At 41.3% G+C, this 17,437-nt stretch overlaps 1 protein-coding gene across 1 annotated transcript in view; it reads right to left on the bottom strand.

The window, feature by feature from the left end:
- Window positions 1-5,776: 5,776 nt before the first annotated feature.
- Window positions 5,777-17,437, bottom strand: part of LOC126544060 (uncharacterized) — a 34,200-nt gene continuing 22,539 nt past the window's right edge. Inside the window, exons 4-5 of the mRNA XM_050191264.3 lie at window positions 13,379-13,675; window positions 5,777-9,120 (exon numbers count right to left, since the gene is read on the bottom strand). Coding sequence (XP_050047221.2) covers window positions 8,530-9,120; window positions 13,379-13,675 — 888 coding nt within the window. The 3' untranslated portion in view covers window positions 5,777-8,529. The remainder of the gene's footprint in view (window positions 9,121-13,378; window positions 13,676-17,437) is intronic.

The raw sequence follows: 17,437 nt of genomic DNA, 5'->3' as shown, positions 1-17,437 counted from the left end.
TACTTCAGCATAATGGAAGCAAGTCAAGCTGTAAATTACCGAGCTTAGCTGCACCAAAATTTTCAAGTCACCATAAAAACACTATGCAGGCCTTTTTATTGCCAGAGCTATTCACAACTGATATTTTTTTGACAGATTGAAAGGCATGAGCGGAGCAAAGCTCGAGGAAGGGAAGAAGGAAGTGCAAAACATGCACACATCATTTAATGCAGTTCCGAGAGCTAGCACAACAGTGGAGACAAACTATGTGCAGCACTGAAGGTATCAAAACGTTGCAACTGCTTAGTTGCAACCCTACCTTAAGACAAGCTTCCTTTGCTACATGCTCAGCTCTTTAATCGCTTCAGTTATGAATATTAATCAGCTAGTCGAACAGATATTAAAAAAAAACGTTCTAAGCAGTTTATGCGAGAAAGCTGCTATGCACAATCTGTACTCATTAAGGAGCCAACTAATTTCTCTGCAACTATATCCAATGTGACGGTACCACTTATATGAAGTTGACAAAAAAAAGAAAAAAGCAATACGACTAGAAATCAAAGGAAAATGTTTTTGAGATCTCGACATAAAAAAAAGAAATGCAATCATCTAAAATGTGCCAATTGTTCATGTCGCTATCACAGTACACTTGCTTTTACAATAAAGATTACACACAGTTTTGGGCCAGAAAGTCCAGATTTAACCGGCATAAATGTTTAATGTGAAAGAAGTAGGAAAGCTGCTTTTTCAGTAGACTAGAAGGCTCCATCAGCCACATGCTGCTCAACTCTAGCATGCACTATGTGGGAGGAAGAAGAAAACAGCATAGTGAAGATAGGGGAGCAAGTGCTGATTACACCATGTGGGAAAAAAAAAAAATAAAGGACCATACTGCATTGACAAGTCCTTGCAGTGACTATAACAGGACAGAACTTGGCATGTGCTTCTCATGGATACTTGCACACTGTGCAATAGCCATGAAGCAATGAGTATAAAGATGACTATAACACCCTCTACAGAGAGTGCCTTTGTTCCGAGCAAAGCAATAACATCTCTTGTTTGCTTGCAAATTCGGCTGCACCCAGAAGGCCTTTAGTGTACCTATACACGCAAAGAGTAAACTTTTGCAAAACCTTTAAAGCGGCGCATGTGGCAGCTTCAAATGAAGAAGAATATAATACGCATGAAGTGCACCTCTGTGCCCCATCCAGCAGCATGTGGTAGAGTTTTACAGAGCTGATCCGCAAAAGAGTAAGCCACAATCTGAACAACAGGTATACTGCATATGCTTTGCTTATCAGACAATTTCATGGCAATACCAATAGCACAGAGATTACGGTAGCATAAGCAGAGTGCATTAACACTTTGCAACTTTTACAAAAGCAACATCTTCAAGTCACACTTGCTCTTTATATGAATACGACAGACAAATGAGTTTCTGTGCACCATAAACAATAAAAAAACCAAAGTAAACATACACACAAAACTAGTGCGTGACACAGTACATCTGAAAGGAGCAGCAGCAAGTTTAGCAACAAAAATTGTGCCACATGAAAAATCATTCCTGCAGGCATCAATGGTAAATGGGCAAGCACAGGCAAGCTTACACCAAACAGTAATCCCACCACAATAGCCTCACCACAGTCATTCTCCATACTTCAAGCGAAATTTAACAAAACCTTCTTAGCTGATATTATACTATGACTAACTACGACTGCAATATTCAGCAAAAGAACATCAAAGTCATACACACTGCTAAATTCCAACTGCAGTAAAACAAAAAAAAGCACTCGTGTTTCATTCATGCTGGAACTTTTACCTTGCAATGCCTGTATTTAAACAGAGCAATATAAGCTCAAGTGGAATAAAACAAACGCTTCTAAGTTACTTGGCCAAAAAAGTAATACAGAAGTTTACTGAGCCATTACAGAGAGCACAATGATATTGCTTGCTTACAGCACAGTAATTAACACACATATGCACACATACACACACACACACATGCGCGCACACGCGCACACACACACACACACACACACACACACACACACACACACACACACACACACACACACACACACACACACACACACACACACAAAGAAACCTCTTACAGCATAATCAATGAGTGCTAGTGCCAGCAGGCACCACCAAGGTCAAAGATTGCCTTTTTGCTTAACAAGCAACACACTCAAGCATTTAAAGCTTAGCCCCAAAATTTGTGCACTGCGACACTTCCCACATCCCAGGACACCCGCAATAGTTCTAAAATCCCAGATTCCGAAAATGCAGCTTACACAAAGCACCACTTTTTTTCAGCATGGTCTTAAAAAGCCAGTAAAATCACTGACATTAAGCTATCAACATTAGAAATAACTTATGATATATTTTCATGATCCAGAAAAAGAAAAAGCTGAGAGCAAATGGCTTTCATATTATGCAAACAAATACTGCATGCAGGGAGGCATGGATAACATTGTAAGCCAGATTACTGTAGAATTTCTTTACGCAAGTTTTTGTTGTGCATATGGCTCTTAACTAGTACACAAAAGCAGCAAACGGACACTAAATATAAAAAGGCAACCATGATCAGGTGTTCAACACAGTCTTTCACAATCAATTTCAATACAAGCAGCATTATCAATGCTTTTGCCACTCAGTTACCCATGATACAAAAGTAAAATTGTTATAGCACCGAGTACCTTTAAATACATTTTATGCAAGTGATACAAAGGGCATTACTTCCTATTTTTATTTTAACAGCACAGTTGTGCTCTAATGCTGTCCCAAGTTGTGTCACTATGCTGAATGCTAGGCTGTTAATAAAGGCCATTCTTTATTGTACAGTAACCCTTCATTACAGTGAAGAAATTGAATCCAAATTGCCATTTTATGCAGTTTGTCCTGTTTGTATGCCCTTTAGGCCACATTATTTAATAGAAATCCATCACCAATATGAAAGAAAAGACCAGGTTTGGATTGAACATCTGTAATACTCCTCATTCTTGCACTTAAATCTGAAAAGTGCCATGAGGCAGATTTTTCATTACAAGAACCATGGTGCACATAGCAAGAAGTGCATCTCTGAAGGCCACATAAACAGGAAATAAGTTTTCCCTCTCTTACTGATACACAGCGTACAGTGGCAACAGATTACACTAGGTACAAAAGGTGTGCAAGCAATAAACATAAGCCCTACACACAGATAAACACACAGTGGTCTTTTGCTCTCCCTTGTTTCACTTAAGGTAAACACAAAATTGATGACCAAAGCGCAATGCTACGTCAGCTTCTTTGGCCCAAGTACCTGATCACGCAATAACCAAGAACAGACAGCTAAACGACAACAAACAGCAGCACTGCCAGGACAGTTAAAAACATACAAAATTAGCCATGTTAAAACAAGCTAAATGGCCCTTTCTGCAATGTTTCACCTTCACCCATACCGGCTGCACCTCCCCAGCCCCCAAGGACTTCTAGAAGCAATAAGGCATTCACAGGAAACTTCTGTCGTAAGCACAGCTTGTGTCACAAGTTACCGTGTTACCTTCTTTATTTTGCCTCAAGCATGACAAAAACTGCTTAAAGGGACACTAAAGTGAAAAATGATTTCTTCTGCCAACAGTAAATTACCGTTCTACAACACCAAAAACACCACTCTTACAACGATAAGACGTTTGGTAAGCCAGAAAAAGCGCTAGAACGAAATACGGGTGGCGACGCCTACTTAAGTTCCCGCACCTGGAGGCTGTGACGTCTTGGATTTTGATGGCATTTTCTTGGGCCTACTAATTAAATATAGCGGTACAGATTGACTACATTGTGTTCTAAAGTAACCAAATATTAAACATGGCAAGTTTCGGAAACCTTTATTCAGCCAACACGGCCCAAATGCGAAAACATACTTTGGAATCCATGACGTCACGTTGACGTACCGGCGCTGGGGTTTCGGCGCGAAATTCAAATATTGATACCTGGACCTTCATTTTCTCATCTAATCATCAAACTATTTTTTTTAAATGACTGCCTGCAGAGTTCTCAAACAATGCTTTATTAGTCTAAAGTGATTTATTGTTTCGCTTTAGTGTCCCTTTAACTTGTGAACAGAAAGTATGCCATGGTCAAAGAGAAAGTCAGAACAAACATGTATTCTAAAACTTCAATGCTGTGCATCTTCCAAGTGCCCACATTACGTAGGAGTGTGCATCCCGCAAGGCTATTGCAGGTACAGTTAAACCTCGATATAACGAAGTAGGTAAAATCGTCAATTTGATTTGTTATATCGAAATTTCGTTGTATTGAAATTCGACCTTTTATGCAAATAAGTACAGTCGCCGATAGATTTTTCTTGCACAGAAAGGGGCCGCAGAACTTTCCTAATTATAGGGCAACCGAAAAAAGAAAATTTGAATGAGAAAACAATTCATTTTGATGACTTTGGGAGTCGGCGAGGAATGATACAGCCTCATGCCAAGTCGACGATATCTTCACATTGGCGGTAAGAATTAAGCGAAGTCAGCCACGCATTCGCATGCACTCCACCCCCGCGGCTGATAGCGTCGCCCGCACTGAGACGACCGCCTCTCGCTCCCACGGTTCCCCGAAACTCGAGATTACGCAACCTCCAATACTAAACGCGCCGGATGACAGCTTGCATGGTGCCACGCTGTCTCGGCACGCCCACTCTTTGTACACGCGGCAGATTACCTCCAAAACAGGGTGCGCCACTGCTATGTGCTCAGCCGCACTTACAGCCATACGCAGCCACGGTAGAGACAGATATGCGCCAGAAATTGAGACGGGCGCCAACTTAACCTCCACTATGCCTCCTCGCACGCTCTTGATCGCGTTACCACGAACTCGCTCCCCATCCTCTCTTTCCCTTTGCTCGCACAGGAAAGCGGCAATCAAGAAACCACCATCTTTCTTGTCTCACCCTTGTACACTTTGACCCACACCTAAAGCACAAAGTGCGCGGGGGCGCGATAGGATCTTATCGCACTTTGAATTTATACGGAACATGATGCGGCTCCACTTCAGTGATCGCTCTTGTCGAGCTGGGCACGATTTGTGAGGTGCGTTTGCAAGCAACCGCTTGTAATTCAACCATTTGACAATCTGCGTCCACGGAAGTTTGTATTTATTGTTACGGCATTCCTTTGCGGCGGAAGTGAAATTTCAGTATACTGAAATCGCATACAAACACACTTCGTTAAATTGAGGTTCTAAATGCATGGTGTTCTATGCACAATATGTTATGAAACGTTAAATACCTCATTATGTTGAGAATTTCGTTATGCTGAAGTTCGTTATATTGAGATTTAACTGTATATCATAGCTTCTCCACTGCTGTCAGAATACTATTTTTCCTTTCCTGATCGCTTCACTGTAATGGAGGTTTCCTGTAAAGTCAAGAATACGATGCTCACAGCCACATGTAAACAGCAAGGTTGCCTCAATGCTGAGACCAGTAACATGATAGCTTTGTAATAATAGTATTCAATATGCGAATGCTCATGAAGATATGTTTAAGCGACCTGTACAACGCCGCACTGCAATCTGTGAAAACTGCAATGTAGTACTCAGTAAAAGTCGAGAATCAAATTAACTTTAGCTGTGGGCCCTGATGAAAGCATAATGTATGATCAGATTACTGTGACTGAAAGAGGAAGGCAGAAAACCATGCTCCAGTTACTCTTTCATTTCCTTAACTCAATTACTGTGAACAGCAGTCTCAAGCTCACAATCAGTTTTGTGACTTGAGTCCAGTCACTTGAGCCTGCTCTCAACGCCCCCCCCCCCCCCCCCCCCCCCGCCCATTTAAGTCCTCTGGACAGGCATGCTCTGCCCATTTCCTAGCCTACACTTCTTTTTCAGCTACTGCAACTGCACTGCCTGGAATTTTTCATTCCGTTGGTCTATTCCCGCACTGCTAATCACTATTTCACACCCACTTTTCCTCCTTCAATTACTGCCCAACATTCTGTACAGCCCAAGGAATCGCCCCTGCTCTAAGAGGTACATGCCTCAGACTTCAAGAGCCTCGGAAAAGTGGCACTAGTGGTGGTCGTCTCTAATGAACGAACCAACATGTTCTACCATTTCTTAGCTTTTAACTGCTGTTCCCAGTACACATACATACATATATAAAAACCTCTTCAGATGTCATATTACATCAACCAGATGACCTGGCATGTCACAGCCCATCATAGCATAGTGCAGACTGTGTTTCTTTTAAACGAATTTGAAACTTTCAGTGCACAAAGACAAAAAGGTCACAGATGGAATGTACAAGCATGAGACATGTAAGTGAAGTGAGCACTAAAAATTGTATACACACTGTAACATTATAAGTGACAAACATGCCAAGACTACAACACAAAAAGCTGCATGCACATATAATACACTAAAACATTAAGCTTTTATATTCAGAAACAGAAGAAAGAATTGTGTACAAGAAAAAACAAGGACAAATAATGAACTCCTCAAGTATGAAACACTACCTTAGCACTTGTGAAAAAAACTCAATATGTGGGGACAGACATAGAGAAAACACATTACATGCTTTTTGATTTTGGATCTTTACGCAAACAGACAAGAAGACATGTATCACACATCAAGCATTGCATTACATGACCAAAGTAAGAATAGCAAGAGAACAGACCTTTAACAAAGAAAGGCATGACATAAAACTCATAATACATAATGCTCAATCCTGTAAGTAACATGTATTTAGCTGCATGGCTGCTAAGCAGGAGTGTCTATTTAACACCAAGTGGGCACCTCAAGGAACAGTTATTTCTCCAACTGTGTTTGAATTCTTTTTACAGCCACTAACCATTCTGGGCTGATGTAACCATCATTCCTGTAATCTTTCCCAAGCATGTCTAGGGCCCTTCCAATGCCAAAATATTCTGTTCAGTGGCCTTTTGGCTTCTAGGAAGGGCAAACTCAATGCCTACTTTTACTTTATTATGACTTCCAGAATTAGCCAATTTTATTTACTTTCCCTTGCTTGCCAATAGAGGCACAGCATTTGTAAACAAACAAACAGCCTAGTACTAATATAGCAGTTACCTTGCAAGCTCTCTTGCAGAACCACACTATACAATATTCTTGACAACAAAATGCGCAGCTGCATGGTAAATGTAGGTGCAAAGAGCAAGCAAGGCTTTTTCCATTTCACCAAAACACTGTCTGCTGCTTTAACAGTACACTACTTCCAAAAGCTAGGCTGCAATGGTCAGCACACAGGAGCAGATAAACCAGCCATTCAGGCTGCACAATGTGAATATAGTTGCACATTCAGAATTTATCTTTGCAAGATGAAACCAGAAAGGTTCACTGATACAGCCACAAAAAAAAAAGACATGAAAGAAAGCACAGTAACTAGAAGGTTGAATGTAATAACCAGCCACTATAACAGTGGGCCCTTTTAGCAATTAACTCTTCACACAGGCACTAACACAATTGAAAACCAAATGAATGTGTTGTTTCCTGTAGGAACTACTATTTTGATTTATGCTGAAGCAATGTTCACACCATTCACCAGACAAGAAGACTTACACAACCAATCAGCAATACTAAATGGTTACAATGAAGCCACTGTGACAGAAAAAGGAGTGTTCACAGACTTCCCCCTCTTTTACTGCAATATTTCTGAAGTAATCACGGAACAAGTAATTTCAGTCCCAAAACTTTGAACATCTCGCTATCCACACACATATTTCTGCTTTAAGGTCACACATGTACTGAATAGCAGATGCACCAAAGAACTTTTCCACCATGAAAGAAGGAAACACAGTTAAAGCATGACAAAATGAAACACAGCTAAGTATTGCTTGGAGTAGCAACTACAGTGCTATGTACATTCAATGTCTCAAACTCAGATACATGCATGCTAGATAAACAACTTCCATTAATGCTAGACTGCTGGAAAGCAGAATAGGGACAAAGTGGCCTTAAGTAGCTTGCTTTACTTGCAAATGAAATAACATTCAAACAATGGACCATACAAGTCAGTTTTGTTTAGGCCTGCCAAAAAGGTATATTCAACAGAAAAAACAAAGGATATGTCAGGCCCTGGCTTAGTGAATATGATTATGAACCGGCACCCCCAATTAGTAAAAATAAAAAAAAAAAAGGAAAGTATCAATCTCAGAAAACACAACATATAAAAGAAGAAAGTAAATTCGTTGTAGCAATCTCAGTGCAGAAAACGAATGCCGTTTGTTACCGTTAACAGAGGGTATCCAAAAAAGGATAATCCTCCAAGGAAAAGCAAAAGTTACAGCAATCAACCCTTTAGAAAAAAAACAAGCAGACTGTAAACCTAAACTTTAATTAGCATGAAGGCAAGGTCCTCAATGCTTTACCTTTTGACAGCATTTAGCATCTAGGATGCCTTAACTAGAAGAATAAAAAAACTCTGAAAATGTTTTCCAAGATAAACAATGATTAGAGACAACTTGCCCCCCGCTAGAAACAGTAAAACTGAAGAAAAGAAATGAAAGGAGGTGCATAAATCAATGGCACCTTCCTTGCATCCCCTCATGGCTGGGACTCCCGTGGTGGTGGGGGAGGTTGTTGCTGCTGTTGCTGCTGCTGCTGCTGTTGTTGTTGTTGTTGTTGTTGTTGTTGTTGTTGTTGCTGCTGCTGCTGAATGTCTTGCTGAGGCTGCTGAGGTGCTTGCTGCTGCTGTGCCTGTTGCTGTGGCTGCTGCTGTTGCTGCTGCTGTTGCTGCGATTGCTGTTGGGCCTGCTGGTCTGCCTGCTGCTGCTGCTGTTGTTGCTGTTGTTGCTGCTGTTGTTGTTGTTGCTGCTGCTGCTGCTGCTGCTGCATTTCCTGTTGCTGTAGCTCCTGCTGGTGTCGCTGAATCTCTTGCTGGTGTCGCTGCAGTTCCTGCTGCTGCTGGTGGGCTGGCTGAAGATGGCCAGGAGTCTGCAGGTGCAGTGGTTGCTGGTGTGCCGGCAACTGCTGCGGCTGGGCATTGTAGCTGTCATAGTAGGCATGGCAGTTGCATGCTGCAGCACAGTTAGCCACCACCTCTGATGCCCGCGTCACTGCTGGGGGCCTGCCACGGCCTTTGTGCGGTGATGGGCTCATCAGGTTCTGTGCAGGAATGGGTGCTTGAGTCAGGTCCTGCAGGCACATAAGCAGAACAGTGCCACATTAAGTACCATTGAAACAAAAATGAATTTTGGGGTGATTTGATAAAAATACTGCACACTTCTGCATCTTTATCCACTTCAAAAGGTTGCCCGCCCACAATTTTAGGGCACATCAATTTTTCTAATTGAATTGGGGCAACACTACTTCAATCAGCCCAGAAATCAGGCTGGCTTGAGAAAGAGATATTCAACAGTGAATCATATCCACGTCATTAATAAGGTAATCGAAAAGTCTGCAGAAATATAACCAATGCCTCTGTATGGTCTCCATATATAAACAAAAAACTTTAAAATTGCATGCATTTCTTTAAAGCTGCCCTAAGCACACACCATTTGGGAGACACATATGCACTTTATTAATGATTTTTTACCTTTAAACACAGCACATACAATGCAGTAAACTTACAACAGCAGATACTTACAAGCAACACAGTGTTTTATTGCGATAGCAGTTATAAGGACACTTGAGGCACATTCGTGTCGCCACCACTAGCATGCTGTCATGGTATCGACGGCACATGCAAGGTACACGCGTGGTACGTTATACAAGACACACACACACACACAGTATGTTTGGCTGCAAAAACAACAAATCTAAGCGGACACACTGTCATATTCTACTCAATCGGCTCTGCGGCAGAGGCAGGGCAGCATTCCGCCTTCTGCTGCCAACATGAGTGTTGTGTGCACAAACACTAACATTACGGCTGAGCAGCAGTGCACAAAACAGTGGGTTGAGTGGAACGGACAGTATACTTCGAGGCACAAGTGCCGACAGTCTTCCTTTGGTCTGCAAGGTGCAACGCCACTGACTGCACTTGTCATGCCAGCAATCCGAGGCATCTGGTTGCTGCCAGGGCTGTTTCTGCTGTACAGCAGCAGTTCCCTCGCGTGCTGCGTCACACGAACGTGTCGCCCCCATGTACTGTTCGAACACCATCTGAGGAGGTTCAGCACTACACTAAACCTTGCTATCACTTTCAATGCTTAGTCCTTTGTGTGGAAGTGCCAATATTTTAGATTGCAGCGACTTCTTCAGTGAATTTGCTGTTGCCGATTTCACCTGCTTAAGGAACTTTTCTGAATAAACTTGCTTGAACCATGTGCTTCCTGGTTGATAGGGTGCTTTGTGCTGCCTCAAGAGGAGAGTATAGGTACCATCACAATTTCTTTTGCATGAATTTTATTGCTATCTCATCATCATCAGCCTATTTTATGTCCACTGCAGGACGAAGGCCTCTCCCTGTGATCTCCAATTACCCCTGTCTTGTGCCAACTGATTCCAACTGGCGCCCATGAATTTCCCAATTTCATTGCCCCACCTAGTCCTCTGCCGTCCTCAACTGCACTTCCCTTCTCTTGGCACCCATTCTGTAACCCTAATGGTCCACCGGTTATCTAACCTGCGCATTACATGACCTGCCCAGCTCCACTTTTCTCTCTTAATGTCAATTAGAATATCGGCTATACCCGTTTGCTCTCTGAGACAAACGGCTCTCTTTCTGTCTCTTAACGTTATGCCTTGCATTCTTCGTTCCATCGCTCTTTGCATGGTCCTTAACTTGTTCTCAAGCTTCTTCCAAGTTTCTGCCCCATATGTCAGCACCGGAAAAGTGTACTGATTGTACACCTTCCTTTGCAATGATAATAGTAAGCTTCCAGTCAGGAGCTGACAATGTCTGCCGTATGCGCTCCAACCCATTTTTATTCTTCTGTAAATTTCCTTCTCATGGTCAGGGTTCCCTGTGATTAATTGGCCTAGGTATAGGTATTCCTTCAGAGACTCTAGAGGCTGACTGACGATCCTGAACTCTTGTTCCCTTGCCTGGCTATTCATGATTATCTTTGTCTTCTGCATATTAATCTTCAATCCCACTCTTACACTCTCTGTTAAGGTCCTCAATCATTTGCTGCAACCCATCTCCAGTGCTGCTGAACAGAACAATGTCATCTGCAAACCAAAGATTGCCAAGATATTCGCCGTCGATCTTTATTCCTAAAGCCTTCCCAGTTTAATAGCTTGGATACTTCTAAACATGCAGTGAATAGCATTGGAAAGATTGTGTCTCCTTGTCTGACCCCTTTCTTTATAGGTATCTTCCTACTTTTCTTGTGTAGAATTAAGGTAGCTGCAGAATCTCTGTAGCGCCACCCCATCTTGAGAGCTTTAGAGCATTTTTGCAATCAGAATTTATTTTTCATAAAACTTCACAGAACATTCATGACATCATAGAACAAGCCTAATTTTGTAAGCTTTATAAGAAAATTCAGGAAAATTGGCAGCTATGCATACGGCAGGCATTCTCCAAGTCATGAATGGCAGGTGTGAAATATCCTCAAAAAGTATATGGTCAATGTATTCTGCCAGTGCTAACCTATGCAGCCAAAACTTGGAGAATAAGAAAGAAGCTTGAGAAGATGCCAAGGAACACACACAATGGAACACAAAATGAATGGCATGACATTGAGAAACAGGAAGAGAGCAAGAGAGCAAACACAGGTAGGCGATATTCTAGCTAAGATAAAGAGGAAGCGCATGTGACGTAATGGGAGAGTGGAACAACCGGTGGTCCATCAAAGTAATACAACCAGTGCCAAGGGAAGAATAATGTAGCTGAGGTTAGCGAAGGATTAGTTGGTGCAATGAGATTCGGAAATTCGCAGACATATGATAGTCTGCTGACACGAGATGGGTAATTGTAAACCACTGGGTGATTGGAAATCGCCTTCACTTTACAGTGACAACGGCAACACATTTCCCAGCGCAGGAATGTGTTGCCATCTTACACAAACACTGTAAAATCTGAAAAGATGCCAATGGTGTATCTACACCATTTCCCATGCTGAAAGTTGACCTCAGCGATGGTGTCTGCTTGATTGTTTTTTGCGAGTCGCAGCTACAGAAAGTGTGTAAAAGATTTAAACAATTCTTTTGTAAAATAAAGTGTCATTAATTTGAAACTTGCAACAAAGCCTGTTTTGTTGTAGATATGTGCCAGCACTGCAGCATGAAGGTAGCAGAAGAGCAGATGCAACCCATTTGTCAATGCTGTGCAATGCCACTTAGTACAGCACCCTACTCCAGGCAGTATTATGGAAAGGAAAGGACTGCTCTATAAGAATTTTTTTCTTCCTTTCTAAGCAATAGAAAGCCAAGTGTTATGCTGTTTCTGGTGTAATATGGCAATCTTTTTTTTCTTGTTCTTCAGTATCATCTGTTCGGCAGAGGAAAAAATACTTCCAACCAGAAAACTTTTGCAAATGTTACTTAATAAAATCGGCATTTTTTACAGGGAATACTCACGATCACGTCCTGTAAAAGAAATGCATCAGTAGACCCCTGTACAACACACAAAAAATTTGCCCATGAAAGAACTAAATAACATAGTAATGAAACCTTTTGTAATAGTGATGGCAATAATTCTGGCAGCCACAAGACAGCCAAAAAACTCATTAATGTACTCCTGACACTGATTGCAACCTTATTTCGGCATTTTAAATGCTGAAACTCAACACTGTCCCTTTATTTTTACCACATACTTGCATTGCTTACGTGAGCATTCTTTCACAAATTTAGTGCATGTATTCTTAACCCTTTCCATGACAAGAATGAGTCTCACTCATCCAGGAATTTCCTTTTGTCTGCTATGTGCCAAAGACAAGTGGAAATCGTTATAGCATTTTGGTGTAAGTGCTTTACTATTCGATGGCACCAACTTCCTAGAATAATGACTTTTGTAGCCACAGTTGGCCCAAAAACAGTTGCCGCGCAAATGCGCAGCAATTTTGCTCGCATTCGCGGGCTTCTTTCACGCTCGGAAAAACACTTTTATGTAGCACGTATTGAGCAACAGAAAGCCGTATCAGGAGTTTTTAATGTCGCTCTACAACTTTCTCACTGACGCTTTTCATCTAATTATAGTATTTGAGTAGTTGATTCATTAATCAAGACTAATTACCTAATTAGACGGAATGAAAAATAGTTTGAGTATCTTCAAACAACGGCAAGCAACATTATCTTTTTTCTGTCCAACTACGTGGCATTTGCATATCTTTAAACTCTGGCTAAAGTTAGCTGAGAGACATGAGCGTGCACGCACGCACACACACACACACACACACATACATTTGTGCACTGTAGAAAAAGAACAGGAGGTGCTCACTGACTTATTATATGGCTTTATATATATTCATTGTCACCAATCACCTAGCAACAGGCAAAGGCATACCCTCAGGTTGGCCGAATTTCCCACTTCTGCAAGAAGGTCCATAACGTTGAACTCTCTGCGCTCAGTGGTTGAAGCCGAAGGCAGAAGGGACCCGCCAGGACACATAATGTTACGTATATACTCTGGGTGGGGATGGTGGTTGTTGTAGAAGACTGACAGCTCCGCAGCAGCCAGGGCCAGTTCCAATGAAAGGCTCTTGATCACATTCAAGGGTGGCCCAAATGAATGCAGTGGAAAAATGTAGCCTTTTGATGTCTCCTGTGTATAGCCAAGTTGTTTGAGAATTGTCTTTGTGCCCTGAAAGAAATAAAATGGCAGTGAACAAGTCACAATTTGCATTATTTCCACCTATGGTCATATTGTGGCCAAAAGAGACCAGCAATACAACACAGCGAAAATTGCACATAAAATCTGGCGGTAAAAGTGACAAGAGCAGCTGTGACATGAGCTGTTAAAATGAGTTGTGAAAAATCCATCATACAGGCCATTACTGCACTCCAGCCAATGCACTAGAACTTGTTAACACAATAAACACATAAGCAACCCACCTTCAAAGTACGTTTTATTGTGATTTAAGCACATAAAAGTGAAAGCCTGCCTTTCCTAAAACCAGCTTTTTCCTGAATCGTTCTGTATGCTCCACGACATGGATGTCACTGACTAACACAGTAAAACTCCACTTCAATTGAGTTTCAAGAAATTCTTTGTTCAAGTGAAAGGTCATCTGTGTAAAAGTTAACAGATGGGGATCCTGCTGTCACAAGAATTTTACAGTTGTTTACTCAAACGTGAGATGTTCATTAACATGAGGCATGATCAAGCAGTACTTCATGACAGCAAAGTTGCTGCCACAACTCTGCTTTAATATATGTTCTTTATGTAATCCTGTTTCTGTGCTACTGAAGGGTTATCATTACTTCAGTCACGCCACTGCACAATGTTAGCACACTTCACACTTATAGTGCAAACTTGTCCTTGTTCCACTAAATCAATCGGTTTGGCACTTGTGCATGTGGCAACATCAGCTGTTAAGAACTCATCTACACTAAGGGTCTGCCCCGAGTTGTGTGTGTGGGTGATATTCAATGACCACCACAGGCAGTAAGCATATTGTAGGAACTGTGTAGACCCAGTGTAGACGCTGGTGAGAGCCTTACAGTGTGGCTCGTAAAATCCTTAGGTGCATAATTAATCACTAAAGTTACAATGAACCTTAACAGAGCAGGCAGGGCTGCAGCAGCTGGCAGAGTGCCTTCTTAATGTTTCTAATGGTCTCTGTGCAAATTTCTGCAGATTTAAGCGGCTTCAGTGAACGCTCCAGCATCAATGACAAATTGCATTTGGAAATCCTTGTGGGCCTTTAGGGCCCCTGACCCCTAGTTGATGCTATATTTGGATACGTGCCTACTAAGAATCTCCAGAGTGCTAAAGTTTTTTTTAATTAGCTACAGATGAGGTCACCATGGTTTTACACCAGTATCAACCTAAAACTGATGAATGTTTTTTTGTACTTTACAAGCATTAGAAAACTGCATTAGAAAGCTGCAAGTATGTAACTGAAAGCTTTAAAAAAATGGGAAACTGAAAGCTTTAAAAAATTTTTTTTTGTATCATAAGACTCTTAGGCTGTGTAGTCAGCTAAGCAGATTATGACTCCATTAAAACAGATTAACAAAACCACCAAAACCAACAAATGTACCGATTAACATGCGATGGTGGCGTCGCCTTATTGATTAAAAAGGAAATCCCTTATATCGTGTTACTTGATGTCTCAGGAATGGAAGGAATTTTTTGTAAACATTTTCTACATGCAATATTGTCGTCGGCTGTATTTATCGTAGTCCCTCCCATGAGGTTAAAGTGATGGAAAGACTGTGCTTGTATGCGCAAAATAATGTTTTGGGGGCCAGACTAATACTTCTAGTGGATTTTAACCTGCCTGATGTAAACTGGCAAACATTTGAGCACCACTCACCAAGTGCTGATATGCTTTTTGAACTCGTGCTTTCATTTAATCTCAGCCAAATCGTAACAGAGCCCACACGTGTCCAAGGAACTGCTTCCAACACACTTGATTTAGTTTTTTTGAGCCATCATTTCCCGTTAGAGCAAACGTATCTTGAATTCATTAATGGCATATCTGATCATAATATTACTTTATGTGCTGTACCTGCTCAGAAGACTATATTTTCTTCCCAACCACGCATCACTTACCCAGACTTCAGTAGAGCAGACGATACGAGTATTATTGACTACTTATCTAACGAATTTACCGCCTTTGAAGCACTTTCACTACGTCCCACCACAAATATCGAAACGTTGTGGCATAGTTTAAAAAAAATAATGTTTCATTGTGTTTCCAAGTATGTACCTTCTAAAGTTAAAAAAAACGAGGAAGCACAATCTTTGGATCTCACGTGACATCATTCATCCAAACGTAAAGTCAAGCGTCTGAAAAAATCAATGAAAATAGCACCTGATCCTTCATCTCGAAGTAATCTTACTCTAGCTATCCAAGACATGAAATCTAAAATGAAGACAGCAAAGTTAAACTTTTACTCAAACACACTTCAAGGATTCCTAAGAAATTCACCAAGTGAATTCTGGAACTACCTAACCTAAGGCATCAAGTGATCCCCAAGTGTCGCCCGAAACTAACAAAGAAAGTGCTAATTCACTAAATAACTATTTTTCTTCTATCTTCACAACTGACGATGGGAAACTACCTCAAATTGACATCACCGTTAACAGCAGACTAAGCGCCCTTACCATCACTGAGGCCGGAGTACTGAACCTTCTCTCAAACCTGGACACGAAAAAAGGGCCAGGCCCGGATAAAATACCCAACGCTTTCTTGAAACGAGACGCAGAATTGACGACAAAGTACCTTTGTATAATATTTAACAAATCATTATCATCTGTTGTTCTAAAAGATTGGAATCTGCAAAAGTTGTCACAATACATAAATCAGGCTGCAAAGACAACCCGTCCAACTTTTGGCCGATTTCGCTTACGAGTACCGTGTGCAAACTTCTAGAACACATCATACTAAAACATATAACCTTTTTCTTAGAAAAGGAGAATATCGTATCACCATATCAACATGGCTTTCGTAGAGGCCTTTCTACAATCACTCAACTACTGGAACTAACCCACGACATATCATTTAATATCGACCAACACAGACAAACAGACCTCATCCTACTCGATTTATCAAAGGCATTTGATCGGGTATCACACAAAAAGCTCACGAGGAAACTTGAGATTACATTAGGTACAGGCCCCATAATTGACTGGATTTGCGACCATCTTAATAACCGTACCCAATTTGTGGAAGTGAACGGACAGATTTCCCAGACAGCCCCGATAACATTGGGAGTCCCCCAAGGAAGTGTCCTAGCTCCCCTTATTTTAATTTTTATTAATGACCTAACCGCAAAAATCACAGGAAACATTAGGCTATTTGCAGACGACTGCATTCTTTATCAAAATATTAACTCACATGATGACCACATAACATTAAACAACGGCTTGAAAGCTGTATCTAACTGGTGTGCCCACTGGCAGATGACCATCAATACTAAGAAATCTGCTGTTCTTTCAATCACCAGAAAAAAAAAATAACTCGAGCTTTATGTATACCGTTAACAATGTGCCACTACACTAATACGAGTTCATGAACACAAATACCTCGGATTAACGTTAACACTTGACTTCAGATGGAACTCCCATATAAACAATGTTACAGCGACTGCAATGAAATGCCTTTTCTTTCTTGGAAAGCACCTCCGACTAGCACCACCCGATACAAAACTTCTGGCTTACAAAATTTTCATCAGGTCAATCCTTGAGTACGCAAATGTTATCTGGTTCCCTTACACTAAACAACTAATTAAAAAACTAGGTGTACAAAGGAAAGCTCTACGGTATATATACAATAAACATAAATTAACAGACTCGCCCACCGAACTACTTAACAAAGCCGGAATCCTAACAGTACAAAACCGAACTGTACTAGCCCGTTCCAAACTTGCGTACCAGCTCCTACACAACAAGCTT

Source organism: Dermacentor andersoni, chromosome 1, assembly GCF_023375885.2.
Source record: "Dermacentor andersoni chromosome 1, qqDerAnde1_hic_scaffold, whole genome shotgun sequence".
Taxonomy (NCBI): Eukaryota; Metazoa; Arthropoda; class Arachnida; order Ixodida; family Ixodidae; genus Dermacentor; species Dermacentor andersoni.
The sequence above is the reverse complement of the archived record's forward strand: the minus strand, read 5'-3'. Positions and strand labels throughout refer to the sequence as shown.